Raw genomic sequence first — 27,442 nt, forward strand, 5'->3', positions numbered from 1 at the left:
TCTAGTTTCGTACATACCCTCTTCTTGCATTGCGATTTTATTGAACAATTTTCTATAAAACGGAATAGGCATCTATTTAAGTATAATTGAATTCGTCCTGTTATTAATGGGGGGGGGGGGGGAGGACTGAAATCATTGTTCATTTAAATTTCATCCAATTAGATACCTTATTAGAAGCATTCACAACTGCTCTTTCTCCCGGTGTGGCCACAGTGTTTATTATCTGCAATGTCGATGACTGTCATTAAACAGGGTTGGGGATTCTTTAAGATTTTTCAAAACATTATAAATTCTAGTCGAGGGTCATCAGTGACTTAAGGTCTTGCAGTAATAATGACACAGTGACAAAGCCCTTTAGTGACAAAGTTAATGACTTCTCGTTAGTGGTGACATGAAGGGGCAAGAGGCCTTAGGCCGTCACCGTCAAAATCCAAAATAACGTTGGATTTTCATGGGATGCTATTAATCATGTCTTCTTGCATACACTCTTTTGCGTTTATTTTAAATTATGTTATAATAACAAAATTTTCAAAACTAAAAGCTTTATTACGAACAACCTTAAACATAGGTACTGTAAAGTCTTACGTAAGAGAATTGCAAAAACAACTTAATTCAGGATTTTTAGCAAGGTATATTTTTCATAGCAAGGTTTTTTTGCCTATGTTATTAAAATACTAATACCGGCATAAAACTCGTCCATTTTGTTTGCAAGTTTTTTGAACTTACACCCTAATTAAGAGCAATCCAGTCTCAACGTTTTTGCAAAACGAGTAACAGCGAGCTTAAACTTCAGTTTTCTGATTTTGATCAAAATGCGCATAGTCAAGTAGATTAGTAAAATCATGCAATTACAAGCAGCAGTGGGGCATGAATTTCCTTATGATGGACACAAAATGTATTTTGCTTGAAGCAATTCTGTACACTCCTCGAGGCCTCGACATCTTGAACAATTTTTCTCTAACACCACCCCTGTGGCTCCCCAAGTCTTTTAAGCAATTTCATCCCAACCCTCGAAATGCCGGGTTTACGAAATTTTCCTAATATGATATGAAAACAACAGTGTTTTCATGACAAAAGATGGTTTTCAAATGGATTTCTGTCGACAACTATCTGCCCTGAACATTGTTATTTTTGCATTGCAGCTGCGTACTGCTGCAAAGAAAACAGCAGCTACCTGCATTTCAAGGTAGCGTCTTTTCTTATTGGATTATGTCGAAGAACTGCACGACAGGTACTGCTGAAGGTCCAGCGTTTTTGTTAGCAAACGGGCCACTACAAGCAAGGTCGACAGATAGGGTTCAGAGTGTCTTGGCTCCCCAATATTTTTAGTTGTTAGGCGTTATTGGTTCCTTTTCATTTGAAAAGTGTTTTAAGTCCTTGTTATTATTTTTTCCTTTATTTTGTTCGCCATCTCTGTCTGCCCTAAAAAGAGACCTTGCCACATATGCTTCGCTGTTACAACACACGCTGTAGTACTATACTGTTATTTGACAAGCAATTTCATCTTTTAAGAATATGCAACTGCATTTGTAACCATTGCTGCGTTTGAAACTATTCAAAGAATTATTTAAGAATATGATAAAGAAATTTTCACTTTGCGATGATCACATCTGTTACCAGTGTCCCAAGACAATTTTCTAGTTGTTCAAGATTTACTTACCAGTTTTGAATACTGTAAATAGATGTAAAATGTAAGAAAACGATATAAGCCTGTCAATATGTTTTATGTTTTATGTTTTAATGATACCTTATTTAAGAACCACTCGAGTTTTTTAGAATTCAACTCGATTTAAATGTACCTCTAAGGTTTGCGGGGAACAGGTATGAAGAGGCACTATGTCACAGGAAAGGGACACTTTTCCAAACGTTATGAAGTGGGCACTTCTAAGAATTGGGAGGGTATTTTTTCAAAACGGGGAATGAATGCCCTTATACCCCCTCAATTCCGACACCCCTGCACACAAACATGCTTGGCTATACATAGAAAGGGGGTGTCCTATGCGGCTTGAAGCTACGTTTCTTTGATAATGATCCCCTAGGTAAAAGTTTTATGTTATGAAATCATGAGCTTAGCGGAGGCTAATCGTCGCTTAGAAATAAAATTACCTGAATAGGCCTGACATTCGATCAATTTTGCCTGATTGGGGTTAGGTGGGGTGAGGGCTGCAGCCCTCAAGCCCCCATGTCTCCTATGTCTATATATGAAATCGCTATCCCAGGTAAACCCCTTCAGCTTTATTACGCCTGCAACTACAGGTTGTTCCCTTCATTTTTCTGCCGCATCTCCATCCGGTTTAGCAACAGGTGATTTCTTCCTCTCCTGAATCAACCAGTCGGCTCAGAGGTCTGCTGTGGCATTTAAGCCATGCTTTGAGACTTTGCTGGGACATGATGCATAGTAAATTTTTTCTAAAACAAAACAAAGCGAAACAAAACAGTTAAAACCACAATACTGAAGGACATTGACTGTTCGGTTTGCTGGGATTGTGACAAGAGTTAAAATCGCTGAACTTGCAGTGGCTATGAACTTTGGGAACGAGAATTCTGGAAGCAGTGATGAGCTCCCCATCAAGCAACTTTGGCAGAAGAATCATCAGATATGACAGAGTTCAAGCTACTTCTGAAGGTTAGGCCTTCTTGTTTTTTTAATCAGTTGTTAGCCAACATCTTGCAGGCCCATGACAAGGATTTCCTCAGAGAGCGTCGTCTTTTAAGCAAAAAGAAACTTCTGTTGGCCGACAGTGGCAGTGCCTTTAAATCTTAACCTGAAATATTCTGTGTTTGGTCTGAAGTACCGAGTCAAAAAAAGGGTCTGGGTCTGCTGTTTACAGAGGTGCCCTGCTTATACTGTTTACATTTGCAAACAATAAGCGATCTTATACTCTGTTCAAAATCTTGTTCTGTACTGAAAGTGTCTTAGTGAATATTAATTTCTAGGAGTTTGATAGTACCCACATTTTTTCATGGAAAATCTTACTTTAGAGTAATTCCGTTGTTTTTTCATCATATTTTTTATTGATTCACGTTATAACATCCTGTGTTCGCCCACAGTATGTCTGACAAAATTAGCAAGTTTCTTGGTAATATTTCAAATAAGTATTTTGCAATGTTTATTTTTGGGATCCGTGTTTGCAAGCTTCAGGGCAGTTTAAGCGATAAATGACATGCTTGTAGAAAAATAGATGCATTACATTTTGAAAATTTCCCTGGTAAATCAACTTTGGCTTCTCTTCGACAGCAAGCTTATATCCAACTTTTTATACCGGCTTCATCAAATTAGTTACAGTTTATCGTGTTCCTTCTACTCTACATAGGATATTAAGCTAAATAAGGACGGCCCTAATTTCAAAATGTGAAAGAAATCTAAATATGGCTGCGGATCTCCGTATTGCCATTACGGATCTCCGTATTGCTATGTGTTGGTCTGTTTAGCCATTGTCATAGCTGTTATTAAACTTTTTAAAGCTCTCAGGTGTCATTTTTTTATATTTCATCTAAGATGACTTCGATCCAGAAGACCCTATTGATTCAAGGCAAATGGCGAGAGAAGAGGCAGCAGCTGTTAGATCTCAAAAGGAGGCGGGATTCACAGACGAGGCTGGGCGGTACTTTAGTGGACATGCGTTGATTGGTGATAAAGAAGAATCCTCTTCGGAAGAAAGTACAGATAAACTGGAAAATTCACAGAGCTTTTTAGATAGCAGCGATAACAGTGATTTGATATCATCAGAAATTTTACTGTTCTTGACGATGAGCTACCTTTTAGGAATGGCTTTCATAGAAACGCCCTTTTTGATGCGATTCGTTGGTTGGTCTGGCGTTGGTGTCATCTTTGTCGTGGCGCTAATCACAGGCTATACTGCAAAACTGATCATAAGAAACTTGGTCAATTACCAGCGTAGACATCCCTATCACTTCGTTTCATACGTCACTCAATACGAGAGCGAGCGAGATTGCCTGTCAATTTTCCTTACTGTTATTTATCTACTTTATCTCATGCTAACTGCTGTAACCGTTTTACTGGAAATATCCAAAACCATCCTTGAATTAACAGCCGCAAATAAAGACGTGGCAAAATTTATTCAAACTTCGGGAAGCAGAGTTATATCAGCAGCGGTGGGTTTTTTGTTGTATCCATTGACCCTGTTCAAATCTCCGAAGCGATACTTCTGGCTTTCAATCCCTACATTGACGATGACTGTTCTGGCTGGCCTTCTGTTAACCACACTTCTTGGCAACTTAGAGGGGAAAAACCCACATACCTTCAAAGAAATTCGTTATCAAGAATACGCAATTTGGATTTCTACTAGTGTTTGTAATTTAGTAAGATTCTTCGGTTTGCATGCAGTTCTGTCGACTGTTTTAATGGATATGCGAGACCCTGATTCAGCAGCGCGAGTTGTTGGTGCAGGTTTCCTTATACCGACCATATTCGTAATAGTCGTTGCAATGATGTCTTATTTTGCATTCGGATCAAACCTTCTCCCCCGTTTGTATGACGTCATCGACAGCACCGTCGTCAGCCAGCCGAACACATTTAAGGCTGTATCAACCCACAGCGTTAAAGGTTTCATGGTTTTTCAGCTCTGTTTCGTGTATATTCTGAACATCAATGCCTTGAACCTATTCTTTGAAAAATACGGACTGTCGTCAGGTATGGCATTTAATTTCATTCCATTGTTGTTTTTTACTTTTCTTCTTTGATTACCTTCAACTTTTTACCATTAACAACTCTAAAACTATTGAGGCGCTAATGGCCATAGCAAAATATCTTTATTGGATTTAGTCGACCTTAGGAAGCCTTCGCAGAGTTGATAAAAGCCACTGGTTTCTAGATTCCCTTTCAGGCGCTCTAAAGTGCTTTTGGATATTTTAATTTGATATTTTGTTTCTGTTGTATATCAGTTCAGCATTACATTTATTGATTTTAATCTGCAAAATTTTTTGCACGGCCCTCTGAGAAGCACTAATTCTATAAGTCTTCTTATTCACCAGTTTTTTGATAACCAGGCTATGAATTTCCAAAATGTTGATGCTTAATACCTGCGGATGTAAAGTTTTCATCTTTACGTAGATGATATTTTAGATAGGACATTTTAACTGAAGATAAGTCCTAGATGCTGTTTTCTTACGGTGTGCTTGAGCTAGGCAGCTTCTTTATCAGATCCAGAATATGGTTATTAATTACTTCACCAATTTCCTTTAACTACAACAATAATTGCTATGTATTTAATCTATTGTTGTAGTCAAGGTTTCTAGATGTTATGAGGACTGGTACTAGCTGACCTTGTACCCCTGTGTAGGTTATCACCTTCCCTCGTGTTTTCATTCTTTTATGTTCTATTAGAAAATGGCCTAAAGTTTCACGAATTTCTTCTCGTTTTCTTATCCACTATCATGGCTAGCTCAACAATGATATGAAATGTTGTTAATGTTTCATTTGCAGATAACAAATGTCATTGCTGCCTGGTCCGTTTGTTTACAAGTATCATGGTGGTCTTAGTTGCCGTTGCCTCAAATGGAATTGAAGACGCCCTTATTTTCACGAACACGTTTTTGGCAGTCGCTGTCTGCGTTATTATTCCTCTGGTATCTTCCATCGATTCCAAACACTCTAAGCCACATGAATATATTTTAACTGGAATCGTAATTTTCTTTATTGTAATTTGCATGTTTGGCACTTGTTATGGACTTATAATTCACACTGTTTACAGATTATTCGGTGTTAATGTCAAGTTATAATGACTGTTATAATGACTTAATGACTGTTTAAATTTTCAATGCATGCATTAAAGCTTTCTACAGTACATAGTATCATTTCTTGAATAATTTATTTGAATAATTTATTCTTGAAATAATTTGAGGGCGATAATACTCTGAAAAGAGAGCTATTTTTTAATGGGATACTGGTAAGTCTGTAGTAAAATCTTCCTCAGTAGTTTCTGAGTTCGTAAAATTTTGAGCAGTGTTTTTTCAAATTTGACAGAATTAGCTGAAGTTCGATTGAAAAAGATGAAGATTGCATCTTGTAATGACACTTACGGCCAGACTACGGATAGGAATGTCATAAGGGAGACGTTAAATTGCAAAAATCATTTGCACGTGCATAGGTATGGGGCCTAATAAAAGATTTTCAATGGAAAATCTCCATATACCAAGAACAAGCAACCTTTTTATGAAGTGAAAAAAGCTTGCACGAGCTTCGCAACTTTGCAATTTTAATGACATTCTTCTTATGCAAATGAGTATAAACTTATGAATTAGAAATCAGTCACGACGGGGTGGTAAGAGTGAAAACAGAGACGATACAACGCCTATCCATAAAAGTTTTGAAATTCCCATTTCACGTGCAAGAAATAACTTTTGGAAATATTTCGTAAGCTTGTATTGAAAGGCGTGGATGGCGACGCGCAAATCATTTCACAGCGTTGTTTATTGAAGAAAGATTAGGTGGAACAAGAATACGTCGGCCTTTAATGTTGCAGGTGAGAAAAGAATATTATATATGGTATTTCAAGAAAGTGCCCTTATTTAATGGCAGTAAAGAATTTGACTGACTTCGAAGCTTGTGAATCGATTTCTAGTAGTTTGTTTGGCACAATTACTTTGCAGTAGGCCTTTTAGCTTGTTTTAAGCGCTTTTCTATGACCATTTCTGAGTTTCAGCGTATCAACCACTGGAGATACAGTATACTTACAGCTTTGCACAATGCGAGTAATTTCTCAAGCTGTTAATTGATTGTAATTACATAGGGTATCAAATGGGGCATTTTCTTGTGGCTCCACTTTCTTAGAGCGTTTTGTTAATCAGGTAAGACAAACTCAGAGCTAAGCTAAAGTCGTATAAGTCATTGAAGATTTGTTATAACCAATTGAAAAAAATTCGATTCTTGTTTTCGAAGGGGTAAATTGACCGTATGTGGCTGGAACATTTGTAGCATATATCAGGCATCCACAAGCTGTAAGCACACAAACATACCGTTCTCTGACATAATTCAATGGGGGCACATTTGCAAATAAGGATCCCCGATAAAAAGAGTCAATCTTTAAAAAGGAAAATACAACATCATCCCGCACGAAATGGTGTTACCAAATACGACCCCCAGGGAGCAAAGTATGCTGTGCAGCCCCGCGGTATAGCATAGCAGTAGCATAGAGCAAAAATTAATCTTTAATATGCCATAGAGCTTGCATAGTATGCCTTGTCCTTTCGCTTTTCAGCTAAAAGAGAGGATAATATTTCAAAAGAGACTAAAGGACAAATACTGTGTAAAGGTATGATATTGATTTGCATTTACAATTTAGCTCGAGCGAATATGGTGTATGGAACATTTACAATGATTTATCACGTGCCAGGCAATCGTTTTACACCAATATATAAACTGAACGAATGTTTTGTTTTCAGTATTTAATCATTATTCCTACATGTGATTTGGTTGATTTTCGCTTATTCGAACTCAAGACTTAATCCTGAATTTTCAACTACTTCAACGCTCAATGATGATAATTCTTATAAAGTGGTGGGCATTCCCTGTCACCAAAGTCTTTCCTGTCACAAATAGTCCTAACATATAAATTAGTTTGCGTGAAATTACGTTGTAAAAAACTCGTCATTTAAAAGCTCAAAAGCAGAATTATAAGTCAGTATTCGTTGAGAGAAGCTTGATATTTTCTTGACGCCTCGTTTAAGCTTGTCGCTGATAATTTTCTCTGCAAGATAATGAATCCACATGACGTTGGTACGCGGGTGAAAATCCGTCCACTGATTGCTGCAATGGCAAACATAAAAAAATGAACTGTGTTGTCAGTGTGGGAAATTTTTCAAATGGAAATAGCAACACATTTAAAAAATAAATGATTACAAATTAATATAAAATGAATAGATAACAAATGAATACAAAACAATATGTAAACAAGGGAAGGATTTTCCCCAGAAAGAATAGTAAGTGGAATTTAGAAGGAGCAGGTTGCTGCATTGCTCAGATCTTTCGGTTTTCAAAATCTCTTAACTGACACTGCTGTTCTTAATGTCAGAGGTAATTGCTAGATATATGCGCTGCTAGCGGGTCATGAAATTCCTTGATCCAGAACATGTATGCATCTCTCCTTCGTCGTTTTGCAGTAATAAAAAAATGACAGAGATTGACAACTCTAATGCATTCTAATGCATTCAGCCCTTGAAATTGTCGCTTTTTTATTATCGAGAGTCCAGCTGGCCAAGAAAAGAGTAACGACTCAATGCTGATACAATTAAGTAGAGAATGATTGAAATATCTCTTACATGAAAGAGAATCAAACATACTTATTTTCTTCTTGCATCATTCTGTAGATGTCAAACTGATAATCTCCGCTTCCTTGAAAGAGATCTTCTTCTTCTTCTAAGTTACAGAAAACAACGCAATCATCTGAAAGGGCAAGCAGTTTAAGCTGAACTGGATGTTATTAATAAGGCCTTACCTGTTACATAGCAGGCAGTTTAATAAGCGTCCCTTATCTCGTTTGTCGACAATAAACGAAAAGTTAATGAAGATTCATGTCGATTTTTCACCACTGTATTGATGAAATGTAGCGGCGAACATACACAATTCTTTCTATACTAATACCTCAGATTTCGAGCCTTCATATTCTCAAAAAGCTGTTGTTCTGTGCGTAACAATTATTCTAAGTCATTATTAACCAACAAAACATGGAAATTTAGTAAGAATCGAGAAAATAAAGTTTAGATCTTCGCTATTTTCTTTCTTTGTCATTAAACCTGTTAGGCTTGAAGTGTATGCCAGACTGGCTTTCATTCTTAATGAATTCATAAATTTCATCAATTTTGAGCCGCAATTTTCTTGTCAATTTATTCTAATTAAAAAGTGTGTATTACCCAGAATACTGATAACAAATCTCAACCAGAAGAGTGGTGAATGCAATCAAGGTTGCGAAAATTTGCTCAGTGGAAGAAGACAAGAACTTCCAAGAAATTCTTACCTTTATCAAGCCTTGACAAAGTGAAATCAATAATATCGACTTGTACCCCAGCAGTTTCAATCATCCTAGATTCATTTTCGATATGAAAAGGCAACGATGAATTTCTTGTACTTCTTATCAGCAAGTTTCCCCAGTGGAGGTCTCGGTGTTCGAATTTCAACGCCTTTTCACCGACTGCTAAAGCTGCAGTTACCTTTAAAGTTGACAAAGCTCTTATTAAGTTAATTAGGTTAATCATAATGGGAAATTGTTTACAGAAATATGGATTTCGGTTATCATTTGCCCTGAATATTTGATACTATGCTTTTTGTGAAAGTGAAATTCTATGCTTGTCAACTTGCTGGTGTGAGAGGCAAGTCGGTCACCTAGTCTTGTGCTACACACCAGAGAGTGAAACAACTTACAAAAAATTTAATATAATGCAAACAGCAGATCATTGTTTATGTTACCGGCAAACGTAGACATTGGGATGCGGTAAGAAGCTAGCGAGGTATGATTTTAACGGATTATGGGTAATGTGATAAGAACATGATACCCAAGCGACGCAGGGCGAATAAGAAAGACCAGTCTAATTCAAAAACCATAGCATTTATAGATCTGAAGTAGTTTGGAGCAAAAAATTATTTGCATATAAACTTATAAACTCTTTGTTTCCATTTACTTTCTCAAGCTTCATCAGCCAACAAAAAGAAAGATCTTCAAAGGAAGATGAAGCAAAAGTTAGCTTCAGAGCGGATACTTTCAGGATCATAAAAACCCAAGACAAAAGTTTGTCTCTCGAAGTAGTTTCAAACAAGAAGCAGATGTATATGTAAGATAAAGTTAAGCAGTGTTCTTTGGAAAGCGAGTGAAGTTGTCGTGAAATGGTAAATAAAAACAAGTCATAGATATAATAAAAGAACTCCACCCTTTTGGAGGCCAATCATATCTTATATTTGAGAGGAAAGATCCGAGAGGTAAGACCAGAGATAAGGTTCAAGAGGTAAGACAGATATTGTGAAATATAGGAAAGACTTTTTTTAGAAAGATTTGTGAATCTGAAAAACAGTTTCTTGCAATGACTGTATATGAGATATTTTCAATGCTGGGAAAATTTCCCAACCTACTACTATAAAATTCATCTGACAAATTGTACAAAGATTGTTTGAAACTGGTAACATCAAGGTAATACGTCTTAACGACATGTTAGCACAGTATATTCGTCTTTATCAGAATCTACTTACTAAATAAAACTCTCGAATTGAGGCAGGAGAACTTAGGGCCTATTGTAAATAAAACGACAAGAATACAAAGTCTGTAAAAATTTAGAAGATTGTTTAGAATCTCTCACCTGGTATAAAATGCTTTTTGCTATAGAAAAATTAATTCTTTTGTAATCTTCTAAGGACTTGCCACCAAGCTCAGTTTCAAATATGACAAATATTTGATCTTCATTCAACATTGCTAATATAGAAAAAAATTTAGACTGAATATTCAGTTTACACAGTGGTGAAACGCAGTTAATACACATTAGTTTGTTAACTAAGGATCCCCGATCAAGAGGGGCCCCTTCGTATCCATCTCTTTAACTCTTCTATCAAAATCATCAAATTTTCAAAAACTAAGAAAGTTATTTGATTGAATATTATACAACTCAGCTCCCTCCTTAACATCGTTAATAAAAAAATTATAACTTTTACATCTTGCCTATGTGGTTGAAATGCTCACCACCATTAGATGAGACCTTCTTGCAGTCTGTAAATGGGTGACTGTCCGTAAATAGGCTATAAACGACACCTTGTCCTAAAGAGTCATAGTGCAACCAAACGTCTGTTATAGTCTTCTATGCTTTTGCTTTGGTCACTGGAATGTTATAAAGTCTTAAAACGGAGCTAACTTTTGCAGGCACCTCATCTCCATTTCCAACATCATAAAAAGTATGTTTTCCCGATAATAATAATGATTTCGGGAAAAACAGAAAAAGTGATAAATAAACAACTTGAACAGAGAAATCAGTAACAGAAGAAAAAATATAATGAAAAAAACGGTAAATCGAGGGTAATTATGATGAAGGGACCTAAAATTTGATTCGTTATACCGGGAAGTTTGTTATATCCAGGGTTCGCTATATAGGTATTCCATTGTATTGCTTTTAAGTAAAATTATGATGCTGTGGCAGCAAAATGAGTAATGGCTGGTGCCACTAACAAACTCACAAGGGTTGTCATTCTCTGATTTTTGTTCGTCGTCCCAAGTCAGCCATGCCATTAGAAGCTCTGACGGGTAGCAGCCTTTACAGCAGACCGTACTAGAGAATAATAAATATTTACATACATACTTTATCTAGAGGGAGAAGAAAAGACAAATTTGGGATTAGAATCAATAAATTCTGGGTTAAAAGAAATAAATGTACGTATGTTGCATTTCGCTTAGATGCTACTTGATAATTAAAGGCATATTTTAAGACAAACAATGAGAGACTTCTAATTAAAAAACGAATTTTCTATAAAATACCATTATTGTTTTTGAAGAATAATTTAAGTGATCGTTTATTAAATTCCTTGTTGTTATTAATTCACTCTTAAATAAAAGTAGATTTGATTGCATCTTCTTTGAGATTTCTTCAATGTTCGACTCTTAACTTAAAATTATTTACTTTTTCCCAAATAACTTACACATACATGAAATACATGGACACTCACTGGGAAGAATATTGCGACAAAAAATCTAGACACTCCGTTGTGACAGACTTTAAAAATTCCTCCAATTTCATGAAAGGAAGTTAAGAAATTTTGTACAATTTGGGCATTGAATAGAGATCTGTTATTGGAATGACAATCATAAATGCAATACTTACCGATGAACTCTGATATAGCTGGTGATTTGGTTCCCATGTTCATCCTGCCAATAAAAATACTTGTAGAAAGCCTTAGTTTAAAGACAATCGACAAATACTTTAAGTGGCTTAAGACATCTGTCAAATCAAAAATGGCCAATCAATTAGGGTGATACCACTCACATGTTTAATGATTAGCCAATTGCTGGTTGACAGACGGCGCAAGTCACTTCGGTATCTGTCGACTGTCTGAAAGCTAGGGGCGGTAAAGATATCTTTAGAAAAAAGGGGGAAAATCTCTAACCAGCCCGTTTTTCTTGAATCAAAAAAATGCTTGGAGTTGTTAGAGACTGAATTACCCACATTACTGATCTTATACTCAATAATCAAATTTTAAAATTGTAAGCCATTACAGGAGAGGTACATGCTACAGTGATGCATTTGACAGAGCACTTGCATTGCACATCATGTGCGTTTATGGCTTTTAGTAATGTATCACGATGGAACTCTTTTAACATCAGAGAACTGATTTCTCTAAGGGTAGGGTTGCCAGTCTAAGGGGACAGGGGGTTTGAAATCGATCCACAGCATTAAATCTACAGGGTACTTGCCAAGAACTGTTTTGCTATATCAGCTATAAAAAAAATAGATCAAGAATAAAGAATAAAAATCTTTGACAGTACAAAATGATAATGATATATTCCCCCCCCCCCCCCAGTATTTCTTTAGAGGAATCAGAATCTATGTCAAGTTTCATTAAAGTTCGAGTTAACAAAAATAAACAATTTTGCTTCAAATAAAATAACTTTTACCCTTTACATCTGTTCTCACCTTCTCATTTAAGGCACTTAGTTCTCTAAAAGATTAAAACGTTATTGAGATTAATGACAAGACAATAAATTAAGTAAATTGGTGTTTATGGCAACTAAATTCAGAACAATGACCAGGAAGATTGTGCCACAAATGTGGAAAAATATTGAAACAACAAAATAAAACAAACTGGATAAAAAACTGATGCAAGATTGCAGAATAATGGGTGATCCACAAGCAAAAGCCATATTACACTATTAAAGTGGAAAACAGTAGTCCATAATACCAAAAATTCCTATAAATCTGTGTGAATCCTAGTGAATCTGTGTGAATCTCGAGTGCTGCAAATCTTACATAAAACTTAACAACAATGCTGAGTTATAACTTCATGGTTAATAAAATACAAGTAAAGTATGAATTTGTTTTTAAATGCTGATAAGTATTTTAGCCGTGTAAAAGTAGACCTTTAGCTACCAGAAAAAAATAACATTTTGCTATACAAACAAGAAAAGCCTTGTCAGTATAAAATGCAAAATATCAAACAGAACTGAAACATTCGAGTAAAAAATCAGTGAATAATATAGTGGTCCATGGCATCATGGCATGGCTTCAAACCATGGCAAAAACCTAGGCTAAAACCTAGGCAAGAAACCTTAGGCTACTTGTTCGACCAATAGTACATGTTTGAAGTTTGATATATGAGCACAGCTCATGTAAATGTTTTACATTGCATTAAAGTAATAAAAAAATTATTATTTGAGAGATGAACAAAATCTTTGCAACTTTGGTTTAGCCTTTGGCTTATAAGAAATTATATTCACTTATTGCAAGAATCATATTAAAATTTTCAACACAGCATCAACAATGTAATCTTAGCCATTATCCTTGACATATAAAACATTCAGAAAATAACAGAGGTGAACAGAAATGTTTCATCCAGGCACAGACGCACATACAAATATAGGTTTTTTAGAGGTAGATGGTTTCATAGGCCATATAGTTACTTTAATTGGCTAGAATGGAGGGGAGTAAAGGATTATCAATCCTTTCTACAGAAAAAGTTGAATAATAGGGAATCTCACTTGGAGATGGCTATTTCTGTCAACATATCCTTGAAACCTTTTTGTGTCTGCCCATTTACTTTTAGGTCTCCCTCCACAGGAACAATCTGCAAAATGGAAGACAAAACAAATTCCCAGCAGTGATAACTTGCAGAAAGAAAATTTGATCTTCCACTAGCATTGCTAGAACAACAATGTAGATTTTACAATTATTTACCTAAAAATAATCAATTTAGGTCATTTGTTTTCTATTTTGCATTGTAGGATATCAAAATCACAGCTGCTTCCAGTTGATGGCCCAAACTTTATGTCAAATAAATGCCGTAAGGGATAAATTGAAACTATGTTTCTCATTCTAAGCATATAGTTGGCCAATGGTCACACTAGGAATGAGAATCTGACAAGCAATTTTGAGCCATCCTGTTGTTTGCAACAAAAGCTTGATCATGCTTTAAGTTACTAAAATCTAATTCATAATAAATTGATAATTATGGATTATCTTGTATGTCAAAAGTATAATTTTGATTAAGGTTAACAGGTATTTCTCTGATAGATTGATTTATAAGAAATAAAAACCAAACAGTGTATATAACTATTTCATGATAGCTTAATAAAAACATATATTATGTAGTTTTATGAGGGAGATCAACATAAATTTTCAAGTATTTATACCTTTATTGCAAAATGCTCCTCTTCAAAAATTGTCTCGTATACCTCTCCATAAACACCTTCACCAATTTTCTTAACTATAGATCTGAAAGAATTACCCATAAATCACTGACAGGCCACTTTTACAGGGTCTATGCCACTGGGGGGCTGGGGTGGCCATAGCCCCTCACTTTTTTGCAAAGCAAGTAATTTTAATGCTGTAGTAAAAGGGGAAAGAGGCTTTAGCCCCAACTTTCGAATTTGTGGCCCGGGCCCTGCTTTTATAGCAAAATGACTTTGCAAATAATCCATCGATATATCTGTTTGCAACACAAATAAATAAAAAAAGAAAAATTCAGAAACTAACTTGTTTTCCATATAATCAGAAAAATCGATGATTGATTGCTGTCCACAAAAAGCTAAAACCTTTTCTTTTGCAGTGCATTGCTGTTCAATCCACACTGGTTGTAGCTGATTATTGCTAGCAGGATCAATTTGTTTTGCAAGTCTATAAGGTGTCAGTGCCTCCTATTATAGAAAAATATAAAAGCAATAATAATGAGCAAGTATTTTTAAAAAGATAAAAAAAATTAATCCTTAGGAAAGAGTTACGTAAGATATAAAGAAACTTAATCCGCATCCTGAGTAACATAACTTTTAAAAAAGTAGCCTGATGAAGGCAATTAGTAAATAGATAAAAAGCTGATACAGCTCTGCCTCTAAAGTGTGAGCATTTTACAACTGACTTGTAAACAGTAATTTTCAGTTTTATGTTAAATTTTAATAAAATGGTACACATACAAAAAATGAGATTTGACTTCTGTGAATTTTGCTAGACACCGGAGAACTTTTACAAGAAGAATCTTGAAGAAGTGAGGATGCATCAAAGGTCTGTGTAGTGCAGGGAGTGGAAGCTGTATAATACTTTTCTGCATCATTTTTAGCACCAGATCTTTCATCATATTTTAAAATGCTGTGATCTTCAGAGCTGAGTGTATCATCATCAAGTGAATTGTTGAACAAGTCAGCAGACAAATCAACAATTTTTGGCCTGCACCTGTAACAAATGTATGAGACAAATTTGGAATAAAAACCTTTATAAATCTGTTCCCAAAAGAAGAATAAACTGCACTTATACCGACAAAAGAAACGAAAAAATGATAATATTCCCAGTCTAATATTCCTAATATTCCTAGCTACATTATAACAAACAATATTATAACTTGCTGTTATAGTCCTAATGAGATATCAACAATGTGAACAAATGTTTTGTTTAGGCCGCAATAATAAGTGAAGGATTATGATCGCTGACGCTGGTAGTTCCTTTCTCACCATCCGTTAGCAGCATTGAAAGCGACATTCACAGGGGAACTTGAAAAACTTTCATCGATAATTTCGCTAAATTTGTCTCGCTTTACAAAGACTTCTCTCCTTCCATGTTTTCCATATGTTCTAAGTTTCTTCATTTTGTTCATTTTCAGAACGACCGCCAAAACAAGAACAATTCAATTCAATATCAACCTCCTTTTCAAACATCAACAGGAGAGGATTCTTCGAAAAGTTGTCCCCCAAAAATCTCTCTTGTTTTTAAAAATCTTTGACCTTGATGATTGTGATGAAGATGAGATGAAAGCAGAACCATTAACTATGTTTTCATTGGGACAAGATAAACAACAATTGATTAAAATTTTCTATAAGCCTCCTCTCTGATAAGCCTCCTTTCTAATAAACCTCTCCCTAATTAGTTCCTGTCTTTGAAGCTCCAGAAGATTGGCTCAAAAATGGAGTGAAAACTCTAATATTTAAGGCTTGTGGGAATGTACGGTTTCACCATTTATGGTTTCTGCAGCAGTGCCATAGCCAGTGGTGGCGCTAGAGAGGGGGCAGAGGGCTACAGCCCCCCGTCGGAGGAGGTTAGCCCCCCGTCGGAAAACAAACTAAGAAGCGTTTAGATTTTTGGAGCAAGATTTTTATGCGTTATTTTATATGTGAAATCTTTGAAATTTCTTTGCAGTTTGTTATATATCTGTTTTCTTGTTTTAAAGCCTGCCCCCCCCTGAGGTGTGGTTCTTGCTCGAGTTTGCCCCCCCCCCCTAGCCGACACCTACAGCTACGTGGTTGAGACAAAGTAAACTGTTTACGATAAAGTGGCGTTGATAAACTGTTCTCGATGCGTGAAAGTGACTTAGACAAGGCTTTTTGTGATGAATTAATTTTAGGCCATTTTATTAGGGAAAAGGTGTATTCACAAGTCCTAGAGATGTTTAAATAGTTAACATCATAGGACACCTAAATGCATGGGGCAAATGTAAAATGAATAAACGAAAAACTCGTATTTTTAATATCTCGCTACACCTTTCAGTGTTTCTCGTTGTTTTCTTATTTTTCTAGTTCCTTGAAAAAAATTTATTGGAGTCCGTAGAGCAGTCCTATTACCGTTAAATTTGTCACTACTGACTAAGCGTGCTAATCAGTGATGGCAATTATACTATAATATCATTGAAGAAGTGCAATTTCACCCTTACAGGATGATATGTTGAAAAAATGGTGCAATATGACACTATTTCCACATTCAATTCAAAATACAAATCTTACAAATTTATTTTTGAAATCAAGAAGAACAAACTTTTCACCGTTCATTGGGGAAATCACATTCAAAGAAATAAAGCCAGTTATTAATGGCAGTATTTTAAACATGCGGTGAGCAACTTTGAATGGCTAATGTAACATTACACCACCAGCTGTTCCTTAGCTGAAAGGTCCATGTTAGCAGATTTATAGCAATACTGTATAATAAAATTCTTCCGGGACCTTACCAACTAGCAGAATAAGGGCGTTTTCTTAATCGTCTCGAATTTTGTCTCTGACAGTCCCCCTCTCTAAAGTTTGAAGCGCTAGAGAACAGAAAAAGACCAGATAATACATAAACCAGGCCCATAGCCAAGAGGTGGCAATGCCACTCCTGGAGCAAAATAGATAAGTTTTAACGACTCGAACATTTTCATTAATTTTATACTTTGCTGTTACTGCGGCTTCACATCAACACTTAACGACTTTTGTGCTCGTTTTATGCATTAACAAAGGTAGATTCATCTAAGCGAAGTTCTTTACGGACATAGAGGGAGTGCAATCTTGCATGTCTGGCATTTGAAAAAGAAGATATTGATGGAAGAGACAACAAAGGCAAGTTTTCTAGCGCGACTGAAATTCAGAGGGAAAAAATTGTTTAACTACTGAAGACAACTTTTTTGCTTCCTTGTTTCCATCAACTCTAGTTTTTAAGGATTCAAGCATTTGTCTGTTTTTCTATTTATGGGTATATCTAAAAAACATGAAGGACTTTCTGTAAAAAATCCTTGTGTAAAAACGAGCGGAAATTGAACAATATTTCGAATAGTTTCTTTAGATGAGCTTAAAAACAAAATACATTCAAGAATTGGGAACATTTCAGAATTAAAAACTATTTCTTGCAATCGTTTAAAATGTTTTACTTTTGCTTTGTCTGAAACATCAACCATCGCCCGTGAGGTACTAATTTTATTGCTCAGATACCAAATTTTCCCAGACTTGCACGGCCGCCCGCCTTCCTTCCTCATTACGCTACTTTTCTTCAGCCGTTATGCTCAAGAAGGAGTTCTCTAATCCTATTTGCCAACAATTTGATGAGCCCCCCTTTATTTGCCACCAAATCTGAAAATTTGCTGATGAAGCACCCTTAGACGGTAAAAACCACCTCGTTTTTACAATGAATTTTTTAACAAGGGGTTTTCCAACTTGTCAAATTATTGGAGTTCGTTTGATCATTTTTTGCTGTTGGGAATGATCATTCTAATGCCTTAAGCACAATAAACACCCAGTTTCTCTTCAAGATGCAATTTGAAACTTTGAATCAGCAAAGATAAACTTATGATGTAATGTGAGCTTTCCCTTTGAAATGATCTCATCTTGCTATATTACTACTGCTGTTTTTTTGTTTTTCTTTTACATTTAGGAGAAGGGCTACTACTACATTGAAAGGATGGGTATATGGTTATCCTAAATGCAATGCTAAGCTCAAAGAAATCCAATAAAATACTTGGCCATTTTAGATCATAAATCCATCCTTTGCATTCAACTATCCATATATGGTTGACACCTTTTCTATTTTGCAAAAATCGTTTTTTGTGTGTCTATAATTTACCTGCAGCTTTCTATTTTGGAACTCATGTCAAAGTCCCTGGTTATTGACATCTGGCTTTTCATTTACATGTGATTTCAAAGTCTGACATGCTCCACCTCTTTTAAAACATAAAGTTTTTGTATCTTTATTTTAAGACCACTCCAGGTTGAGAAAACAACTTATTTGGATTCATATATTACTTTAAACTTTATCATCATATAATACAACTTCATTTTACTTTGGGTTTGGGTTCTATCACAAACAACTTTACTGCACAAAAAAGGATTCCTAGCCGTTCAGTTGAAACTCAAACTTGTAAACTTTCCGCAAGATCAGTTAGTAAATAACAACAATAAACATTCCTAAGACAAAATAATAAAAGTAATAGTTAATGATAAAATATTTACCATTATCTAATTATGATAAAAATACAGATAAATAGTCTCAGATAACTAGTGGGTAGCAAAAAAAATGTAAAGCTAATGCTGGACTGTTTTTTTTTAAAACATTAAAGATAAGTGGTTTTATGTCTTTATCCTGAGCAGCCTCTGCATCCACAATGAACACACTCAACAACCTTTCCTTCTTCTAGTTTGCTTTTAGGAACTCGACAAATGCAGTTGGAGCCAAAATTTGTGTCTCTTGCCTGTATGCATCTTAGACAGCAAAGGTTTTCGTATCCCTGCTTTTTCCATTTTGCTATGAGGTTCTTATCTGCATAGTTTTCTTTGAGACAATAATCATAAAGTTCTTTGCTTATAGCCTTTCTTCTGTAGTACAAGTCGTAGATATAGCGTGACTTCTGGTGATGCACTCTGAAAATTGGCCATAAGGACTCCACCTTTCGTTTTCCTTCATGAGGGTCTGTCTCAACTTCTCGCATTTTTTGATCAAGTTCTTCCAGTGTTGGTTCTATCAATTCCCATCCATCTGGTGGGGGCTTGCGACTTCGTTTCACTTTAGGCATTTCTAGCTGTATCTTTACCTTATGAAAAAATGAAAACAACATTCAATATCACTCAGTAAAAGATAAATGCATAAGGATTCTAAAAACCAATGAAACATTTTGAATCGCTTAATTACAAAAGCCTGTTTGAAATTTTAAGGATCTTTTTGCAAAAATGGAGCTTGCAAGTAGAAGTGCAGATATTGAACAGAAGGTATAAATTCTTCGGTTGGTGCCGAAATTTCTGGCCGCAATAAATACACTTCCATTCATAATGTTATCAAAAAGCTCTTGAATTCAACCAAAAAATATGTATGATTTTGGTTTCTTGTAGCTATGAGCAACATAACACTATCAGCTCCAACCTGAGAGCAAAGGCATTTGAGTTAAGGTTTATTTTAGCGTGCAGTGATAACCAATTTGTGCAGTGATAAATTGTAATTGTGCAGTGATAGGCTCAAATTTTGTGCAGTGATAAAGCTAAAAAAAAGATTTGGTATTGAAAAAGTAAAATTGCAGCAGCTACCAGTTGATATTTAAAAAAAACATTACAGTATTAAAAATGAGAACATAACAGTACCAATCACCATAAACTATGAAATCTCTCTGAAATTTGTTCATTATCTAGAAGCTATCTAGTTTGTTTTGCTCTTCATCTTTTCCCTTGAGATCTTTATTCTCAAAAAACATGTCTAAACCTAGACTACTTTTCCTCATCAAAATCTCTTGTAAGGCTTTGGTGAGAGCTAATGTAATTTTAAAGGTTCAAATACAGTTAGTTTGATTGTTGTGGTCATGAAAATTTTTAAAAGGCAAAACTCAAATCTTCAAATTTGTTGAATATGTGCAGTGATAAAAATTCTTTAAAATAAATCCTGATTTGAGCTGCCAGCATCAATGATGCAAATCTATACACGAATATGATGTAAATATAAACAAAAAACTGCAGTTATGAAAAACAAGAGCCGAGCAGTTTGAGGCAAAGGTATAGTGGTGATAAATTTACTAAAGTCTCACAACAAGAGGAACCTTTAGATATGTTTGAATGCCATTTTCCTACCATTAAAGAATGACTATCGTAATTTTCACAAAAGTTAACATTTTTAGCATAATTTTGAGCCAGCGAAATTGTTAACTCTATTAGATATTAAGCATTGAATACAAAGAGAATAAACTTTGAGCTCTGTGTGGTATTTTTCAATTTGTAACACTTTGTGCACTTTATCTTTGTTTTGTCAATTCTTGGTTCATCAGACCTCAGATTTTACTTGAATTCCATAATGTAGTATAGTTCTTCAAGTATTCTTAAAAAACCTAGAGGTCTTTTAAATGCAAATTTCATATATTTTTCAAATCCCTTGCACTGGCAGGAGAAAATAACAAACCTTTACTTGAAACTTGATAGATGAAACGTCTTCTGTCCTAGAACAGCGAGCGAGGAAAGCTTCGCGTAACACCGTTATGAGGCAGAAGTGAATGGAATTGAGGCTGTGAGAAAGGTTCAAGGCGCATTCATCCACCGTCTCACATGACTTTCAGTTGAGGAGGAACTAAGAATAAGTCATTGTATACCTCAATACTAGTGCTGGAAACTTTCTAGCTTTTTCATTTCAGTATAGACAAAATGAAGCAGGGAATTGAAGGTGAAAGCTCTGAGTTTTCAGAAAGTGATGAGCTGGAAGGGTGTGCAGCTTTGCCTTGCTGTAACCCTCACAGACCTGCACATCGCTTCATGGTCCTAGGCTTTATCTGTTTCCTGAGTTTTGGGAGCTACTTCTGCTACGACAACCCGGCAGCTTTACAATCAATTATCGAAAGGGATATGGAAGTGAACAAAGAGCAATTTATGAATCTATATGCATGGTATTCCTGGCCTAATGTGGTCCTATGTTTCTTTGGTGGCTTTCTCATTGATAGAGTATTTGGCATTCGCCTTGGAACATTGATATTCTCGATGTTTGTTATGGTTGGCCAAGTCGTATTTGGACTAGGTGCCTACTTCAATAATTTCAATGTTATGATTGCTGGAAGGTTCATATTTGGCATTGGAGGGGAATCCTTAGCAGTTGCTCAGAATACCTACGCAGTTGGATGGTTCAAGGGAAACGAGCTGAACATGGTTTTCGGTTTGCAGCTCAGTTTTTCAAGAGTTGGTAGCACTGTCAACATGAATATTATGCAGCCCATATATTCAAGGTTTACTGAAATATTTCCAGAGCCAGCTGGTGAAAGTTACAAAGTATTGGGATATTCTTTACTTTTTGCTGGTTTATTTTGTGTTTTGTCTTTGATTGCTGGCCTGACAATGGCATATTTTGATAAAAGAGCAAGCAGGATCCTTGGAAAAAATGATGCAAAGACTGGAGAGGAGGTTCGTTTGTCAGATTTGAAAGATTTTCCTTTATCAGCATGGATAATTTTTATAGTATGTGTCACATACTATGTAGCAGTCTTTCCATTCATTGGATTAGGGCTGGTGTATTTCCAAGCAAAGTTTTCACTAAGCCCAAGTGCAGCAAATATTTGCAACAGTCTGGTATACTTAATTTCAGCAGGTGCATCACCAGTTCTTGGGATCATGGTTGATAAGACTGGGAGGAACCTAATTTGGCTAATCATTGCTATAGTATTTACATTGGGAAGCCATGTGCTGTTGGCTCTTACCTTTATTACACCATATTTAGCAATGAGTGTTATGGGTGTTTCTTATTCTCTTCTTGCATGTGCATTGTGGCCTCTGGTTGCAATGATCATTCCAGAGAAACAGCTTGGAACAGCTTATGGTTTCATGCAGTCAATTCAGAATTTGGGGCTTGGTGTTGTTTCAATTGTTGCTGGAAGAATTGCTGATGGAAGTGGTTATCTGATTCTGGAGGTCTTTTTTAGTGGATGTTTGTGCCTAGCTTTGCTGTCTTCAGTTCTACTGTATTTGTGGGACTCTGTTAAAAAAGGTGGGTTAAACCTTTCTGCCAGGGATAGAGAGCTTAACAAACTAAAGAAGGAAGCAATGAAAGATGTTATTGAAAGAGAGACAGAAAAAGAACCATTGGCCTGGCCAAGCCAACGTTATGATGATGAATTTACCACAGCTCGAAGTCCAATACGAGTATCATCTGCTGCAGAGATCAGAAGCAGATTTCTTGCCAAGATTGGAGGAACATATCTTCAGATGCCTGAAACTTACAAAACTTCAGCTTTTGTTTATCCTCATGTTCTCCGCTAGTGAACATTCAATGTAGATAATTTTGTAAAGTCAGCGTACAAGGCCTGGGTCATTGCTCTAAACATCACTTCTCTTCAATAGATTATTTTCTGAACTTTTGGGTCATTGGAAGTCAGACACCACAAAATGGACTGTCATTAATCATGAATATATATTGGTCAAAAAATATGTTTTCTACTTTCATAACTATTATGACTATCAGGACTTCCATTAAAAACTCCTTATGTTGTCTTAATTGATATTTGATGAGGTTCATGTGGTGTTTTATTCCCCCTTTTGAATGACATTTTTGCAAGATTAATAAGGTTGAAATCAAGAAATAGAGAGGGTAATAATTCTAAAGAATAATTTCTATGTCTTCTTTGTAAGGTTTTCTCCTTTTTAAAAGTGTGCAGTTTTTTACATGTTATCATTTTGAGGATATTTAGTCATTAATCCTGTTTTTGACACCAAAACAAATAAACAGTTAGCGTGTTTTCACATATTTTTTAGTTCGTTATCATTACTAACTGTCAAGCAGGATCATCAAATTACAAGTTGCGAGGATTTGGAATCTGATGGGACCAGAAATGGGGTGGGTCGAGGAACTTTTTTTAAGAGTCTACACTTTTTCTATTAAACCACACCCTTTTGTGAATCCACACCCTGTTGTGGAACAATTTCTTCATCTAAAAGGTTAGAATGAGATTGTAATCACTAAATTTTAGTTGTCTATAAATACAAAAAGACATAACATCATATACCATTGTATACCCCTCTCTTCCAACATTTCCTCCTCAGATTTAAAAATATTTGTAGTTAGATAGCATGAGGTTCTAAAAGCCTGAATTTTCATGCCAGAGCTTCAAAGATCTTAGACCAGAACCTGAGGCTCTTGTTGTTCCAATGCTATTTCACAAATCTTTTGATCCACATCATAAGTCACTGAATTGGCAGTACATTTTCTGAAGTTTGATTTGTTACATAACAAATATTTTAGGACCAATCTTGATGTGCCTTTTAAGTCTTTTAATTATTTTTGAATTTCAGATTCTTGACAACATTGGTTGATTTGTCCAGTTCAAATAATTTCTGTTCCAATTTGCTTCCATCCAATTAGTTAAAATACTTGATTAGTAAAAGTAAAAATTATAAAGAAATATATTTTGTAGGTTGCTATTTTGATTTCATCAACACAAGAATGTAATGTATTACTTTTGTTCTTTGGTATAATTGCAGTGCTGATAAAATCTTATCTCATTTATGAAAAAAATATTATTTTTTTATCTGATTCTGTTGAACCTTTTCTGGGTTTTAAATGGCCATGTATCTGTGAAGGTTTGAAATGTCCATGTATTAATATTTGTATCCGTGAAGTCATTTTTTTCAGTGATGTATTTTAAGTCCTTATCAAACTTCTGGCAGCATTCTAAGAGTAATCTCAGTCAGGAGTGGGTTCCCTTAGTTCTCACTCATAAATTATTGAAATTCATAAATCAAGTATAATAGCGATAGATATATACTCATTATAACTTTTCACAACAATCCTAAGAACTCTAGGAAAGTGGAGTTCTTTGAGAAGAAAATAGTAAAAATGACATGGAATTTATTATCTCACCTTATATCTGATTTGAAGAAGTTTACATATGACAAAGGTTCTGGCACGATTGACTACAAGATATTGCTTATAATAGAAAAGGCCGCCACTGTTCGGCAGCAAGAAACATCTAAAATGGATTTTGACCCGAGGCAATATTTTCAAGCTTGGTTTTATCACTTTGTCCCATAGGTTTGCCTATTTAAACGTTGACATGAAATAGGAAAATTCTTGCAAAGTTTCAAGATAGTCTCTTAAACATAGCTCATTACGAACTTTTTTAACATCAAATAAAAAACCAAAATAACATCGAGGCGAAAAATAACTGAAGCACGGTTTGAAAACAAAACGTGAACATTGCAGGCCCGTCGGAACCGGGGGAGGGGGCTGGTGCCCCCCAATAGTTGTCAAACTGTAGTATGTTTCCTTTATAACGGTGTACTGAGAAGAAAACAATGGGCAGCCCCCCTTCCCCAATATGAATTTCATTCCGACGGCACTGCATTGAAATATCAAAAAAAGAACTATCAACTAAAAAATTTAAGGCCATTTTGGTACAATTGGTTTTTTATGAAAATCTGACCTTTTCGGGAATGTAGTACATTTAGCAAAAATGACTCTAATTAAGAATTTATAATAACGTCTAGAAAAATATTTGCCCTTCCCCTTTCTACCACGAAGTATTCGTTTGTAGTTTTATGGCATTTCTCCTCTTTCTTAGCAGGAATGGATTATTGATATAATCAAACTTCAAAGATTCCTTGAATATACAAAGAACAAATCTTTATTTCTCATGTTCACAAACATTTTCCTGTTCCTTCAAAAGCTGACTTTTCTCTTATTGTAACGTTTTGAGAGTTTGTCAGTTAACAAAAAGACTTTATGGGCCAACTTCAGGCTATAGAATAAACAAAATTCCTCATTTGATTTTGGCACAAAATTCTTTTGGATCAGGTTTCTCGATCTATTTCCTAAGCCATGCTGTCACTCGTTGCACAATTTGGGCAGTGGCAGACTTCTTCAGGGCCCGCGCCACGAATTTTAAAGTGGGGGCAAGGCTAAAATGTGGGGGCCATGACCAGTTTTTAGTTTTTTAGTTTGTAAGTTTTTGGCACCGTCCCCTGAAAATCAGTCATTATGACTGACGGGGCTGCCGCAAATAAATAATCTTAAACGAAAAATGAAAAATGAGTTCTGATTACAACATTCTAAAGAGAATCAGTTGGGAAGTATGATCTAAAGAGAATCAGTTGGCCCGTGAGATGAAAAATATTATATCATAATTTTTTGGCTTGTAAAAATGATATTCCAAGGGGTCGCAAAGATTGAATGAAACACATCGATTCAAAATTTTATTATCTAACATCTACGAATTCATTCTGCTTCAGACAGGATAGCAGAATATTTGAGGTACTGGGCGAAAGTTAACAAATGAAGCAATAGCGATTCTTACTGGGCTCTCGTGGCAGTTGAACAAGGATCACGGTTGACCCTTATTTTCATGTCCCAGTTGCTAGTGTGCTGGGGGCCTCTATTGGATAGATTTGTGTTTAAGTATATTTAAATGAATTGTCTGAGCTAAAAGATTGATGCTACACTTCGATTGGTGCATAATTCTGAATCTCATTTCTAGGATGTTTTCTCCTAACTCTGAATGACACCTTTTCTAATTTTGACTGTTTTTTTCAATTTCTCCTTTTGCGCTTACGATTGTAACAGTCTTATCCATCGTATAAACGAGAGGCTCGTAATTGTAGTGGAACTAAATTTAAATGAAAGATTTTCATTGTTTTTTTTATCATCTTATTCAAACAATTTTATTCGTTTTTCTTATTACCTTTGACTCGCTTAAAGAAAAGGTTTGAAGGATATGGCCTAGTCTCCAAAAGGGCTACCCACCCCTGACCTAAAGTAATAAAGTTATTACTGGGTTAATGAAATTCAGACAAAGACACTTGCTAAAGCAATCAACTCAAAATTTTTCTGTCATCTTTTTTACGGCTAGATTTACGGCATTTTTACGGTTAAGGGTAAATTGCCTCATGATGTTTGTGTATATGTTACCAGCAATTTTAATGCTGGAGTAGTCCCTTTGAGGCTGCATTTGTTGCAGGAATCAAAATATTCAGTGGCAAGAACTTCAAAACACAGGTCATTAAATAAGTTCACCAAGAACGCTCATTCGAGTATTTGTTTTGAGCGCAAGCCCTCTAGCACTTTTAGCCTTGGATGATAATAGCAAGGAAACAAATGTCTTGATAATGGTTATATAAATCTTTGAGGTCATCTCTTTGCTTGAAAATGGAACTGATCTCAAAAAGGAAGCACTTGGAACCTTGGAGGGGACCTAAAACCGTGTATAGGTTCAAACATGCAACCAGATAGTACTTGCTAAGATGCGAAGTGCGATGTTTTAATAGTTGGATACCCTGGGTACTAGACGCACTATATATAAAATAAAATAGAGAGTCTAAAATAGAGAGTACCCGACTCTATTTCATTTTATATATAGTGAGTCTGGTATCCAGGGTAATAGTTGGATAACCAGTGGCGGAAATTCAGGGTTTCATTTGGGGGAGCCCAGGCCTATGATTTTCCGACAAGATAACAACTCGGGTCATGTCTTTTTAAAATAAACTTCACATTTTAATAAAAATAGATGATTTTTTGACGGGACCCGTTAGAAATCTTTGCTGATCACGCCATAATTAAGTAGCAAGAAGAACAATCCATTTATGATTTTTGATATCAAGATCGATCATCTAAGACACAATTGATGATACAAGAGGTCGACCGATTACACTTTTGACTAGTCGTACGTAATTTGATGTATTTTGTCATGTTTCTGTCAATGGGAAATAAGTTTAAAAATAACTTTTATTCCGAAAAATCCGATCGAAATTCAGGCTAATCTTTACAGAATTGAATTAAATATACAATTCACAAGCAGTTTTGATTTTGGTCAGATATTGTTTGATTGATTATTTAGTACTGGCTATGTTCAAATGTTCCAACTTTTTATCAGCTATGCCCAAGCCTCCCCCGCCCCCCTCAAACCCCCATAATTTCCGCCACTGTGGATAACCACAAATTATAAATTGTTGCAAAGACCACTAAACAAAAACCACTAAACCACTAAAAAACGTAGTATTTTGTACGTTCGATTTGCTGATAAAATCTACTCTGGTCATGTTCTTGCGATGTTATTTTGTTTTTGGGAAGATGACCC

At 35.5% G+C, this 27,442-nt stretch overlaps 4 protein-coding genes across 6 annotated transcripts; 2 read left to right on the forward strand and 2 right to left on the reverse strand.

Moving 5' to 3' along the window:
- Positions 1 to 118: 118 nt before the first annotated feature.
- LOC148958555 (uncharacterized) lies at positions 119 to 14,837 on the forward strand. Of its 2 annotated transcripts, XR_016144604.1 has the most exons (4): positions 119 to 2,626; positions 3,500 to 4,654; positions 5,447 to 6,485; positions 7,221 to 14,837. XR_016144604.1 is itself a non-coding variant. In XM_089112507.1 (3 exons), the coding sequence occupies exons 1-3, from the start codon at positions 2,557 to 2,559 to the stop codon at positions 5,740 to 5,742; spliced, it is 1,521 nt and encodes a 506-aa protein (XP_088968633.1). In that variant the 5' UTR covers positions 119 to 2,556; the 3' UTR covers positions 5,743 to 14,837. The 2 variants fall into 2 exon arrangements, 1 of the variants encoding a protein (XP_088968633.1); XM_089112507.1 differs by having other exon boundaries at positions 5,447 to 14,837.
- Positions 5,406 to 16,346, reverse strand: LOC135695892 (serine/threonine-protein kinase haspin). Its single transcript, XM_065215104.2, has 12 exons — positions 15,642 to 16,346; positions 15,111 to 15,366; positions 14,677 to 14,837; positions 14,334 to 14,415; positions 13,683 to 13,768; positions 12,622 to 12,646; positions 11,812 to 11,855; positions 11,171 to 11,262; positions 10,306 to 10,418; positions 8,976 to 9,168; positions 8,302 to 8,404; positions 5,406 to 7,768 (listed from the first exon to the last, which is right to left on the reverse strand). The coding sequence occupies exons 1-12, from the start codon at positions 15,782 to 15,784 to the stop codon at positions 7,591 to 7,593; spliced, it is 1,476 nt and encodes a 491-aa protein (XP_065071176.1). The 5' UTR covers positions 15,785 to 16,346; the 3' UTR covers positions 5,406 to 7,590.
- A 2,481-nt stretch (positions 16,347 to 18,827) lies between these two features.
- On the reverse strand, positions 18,828 to 20,910 carry LOC135696365 (protein BUD31 homolog). Of its 2 annotated transcripts, none has more exons than XM_089112508.1 (2): positions 20,800 to 20,910; positions 18,828 to 19,453 (listed from the first exon to the last, which is right to left on the reverse strand). In XM_089112508.1, the coding sequence occupies exon 2, from the start codon at positions 19,433 to 19,435 to the stop codon at positions 19,001 to 19,003; it is 435 nt and encodes a 144-aa protein (XP_088968634.1). In that variant the 5' UTR covers positions 19,436 to 19,453; positions 20,800 to 20,910; the 3' UTR covers positions 18,828 to 19,000. The 2 variants fall into 2 exon arrangements, with proteins under 2 accessions (XP_088968634.1, XP_065071809.1); XM_065215737.2 differs by having other exon boundaries at positions 18,828 to 19,447; positions 20,800 to 20,885.
- A 10-nt stretch (positions 20,911 to 20,920) lies between these two features.
- LOC135695890 (lysosomal dipeptide transporter MFSD1) lies at positions 20,921 to 23,430 on the forward strand. The gene has a single exon (XM_065215098.2). The coding sequence runs from the start codon at positions 21,039 to 21,041 to the stop codon at positions 22,635 to 22,637; it is 1,599 nt and encodes a 532-aa protein (XP_065071170.1). The 5' UTR covers positions 20,921 to 21,038; the 3' UTR covers positions 22,638 to 23,430.
- Positions 23,431 to 27,442: the final 4,012 nt, after the last annotated feature.

The sequence above is a fragment of the Rhopilema esculentum genome, chromosome 14 (assembly GCF_057945365.1).
Source record: "Rhopilema esculentum isolate cy_ngs chromosome 14, ASM5794536v1, whole genome shotgun sequence".
In the NCBI taxonomy this organism is placed as follows: domain Eukaryota; kingdom Metazoa; phylum Cnidaria; class Scyphozoa; order Rhizostomeae; family Rhizostomatidae; genus Rhopilema; species Rhopilema esculentum.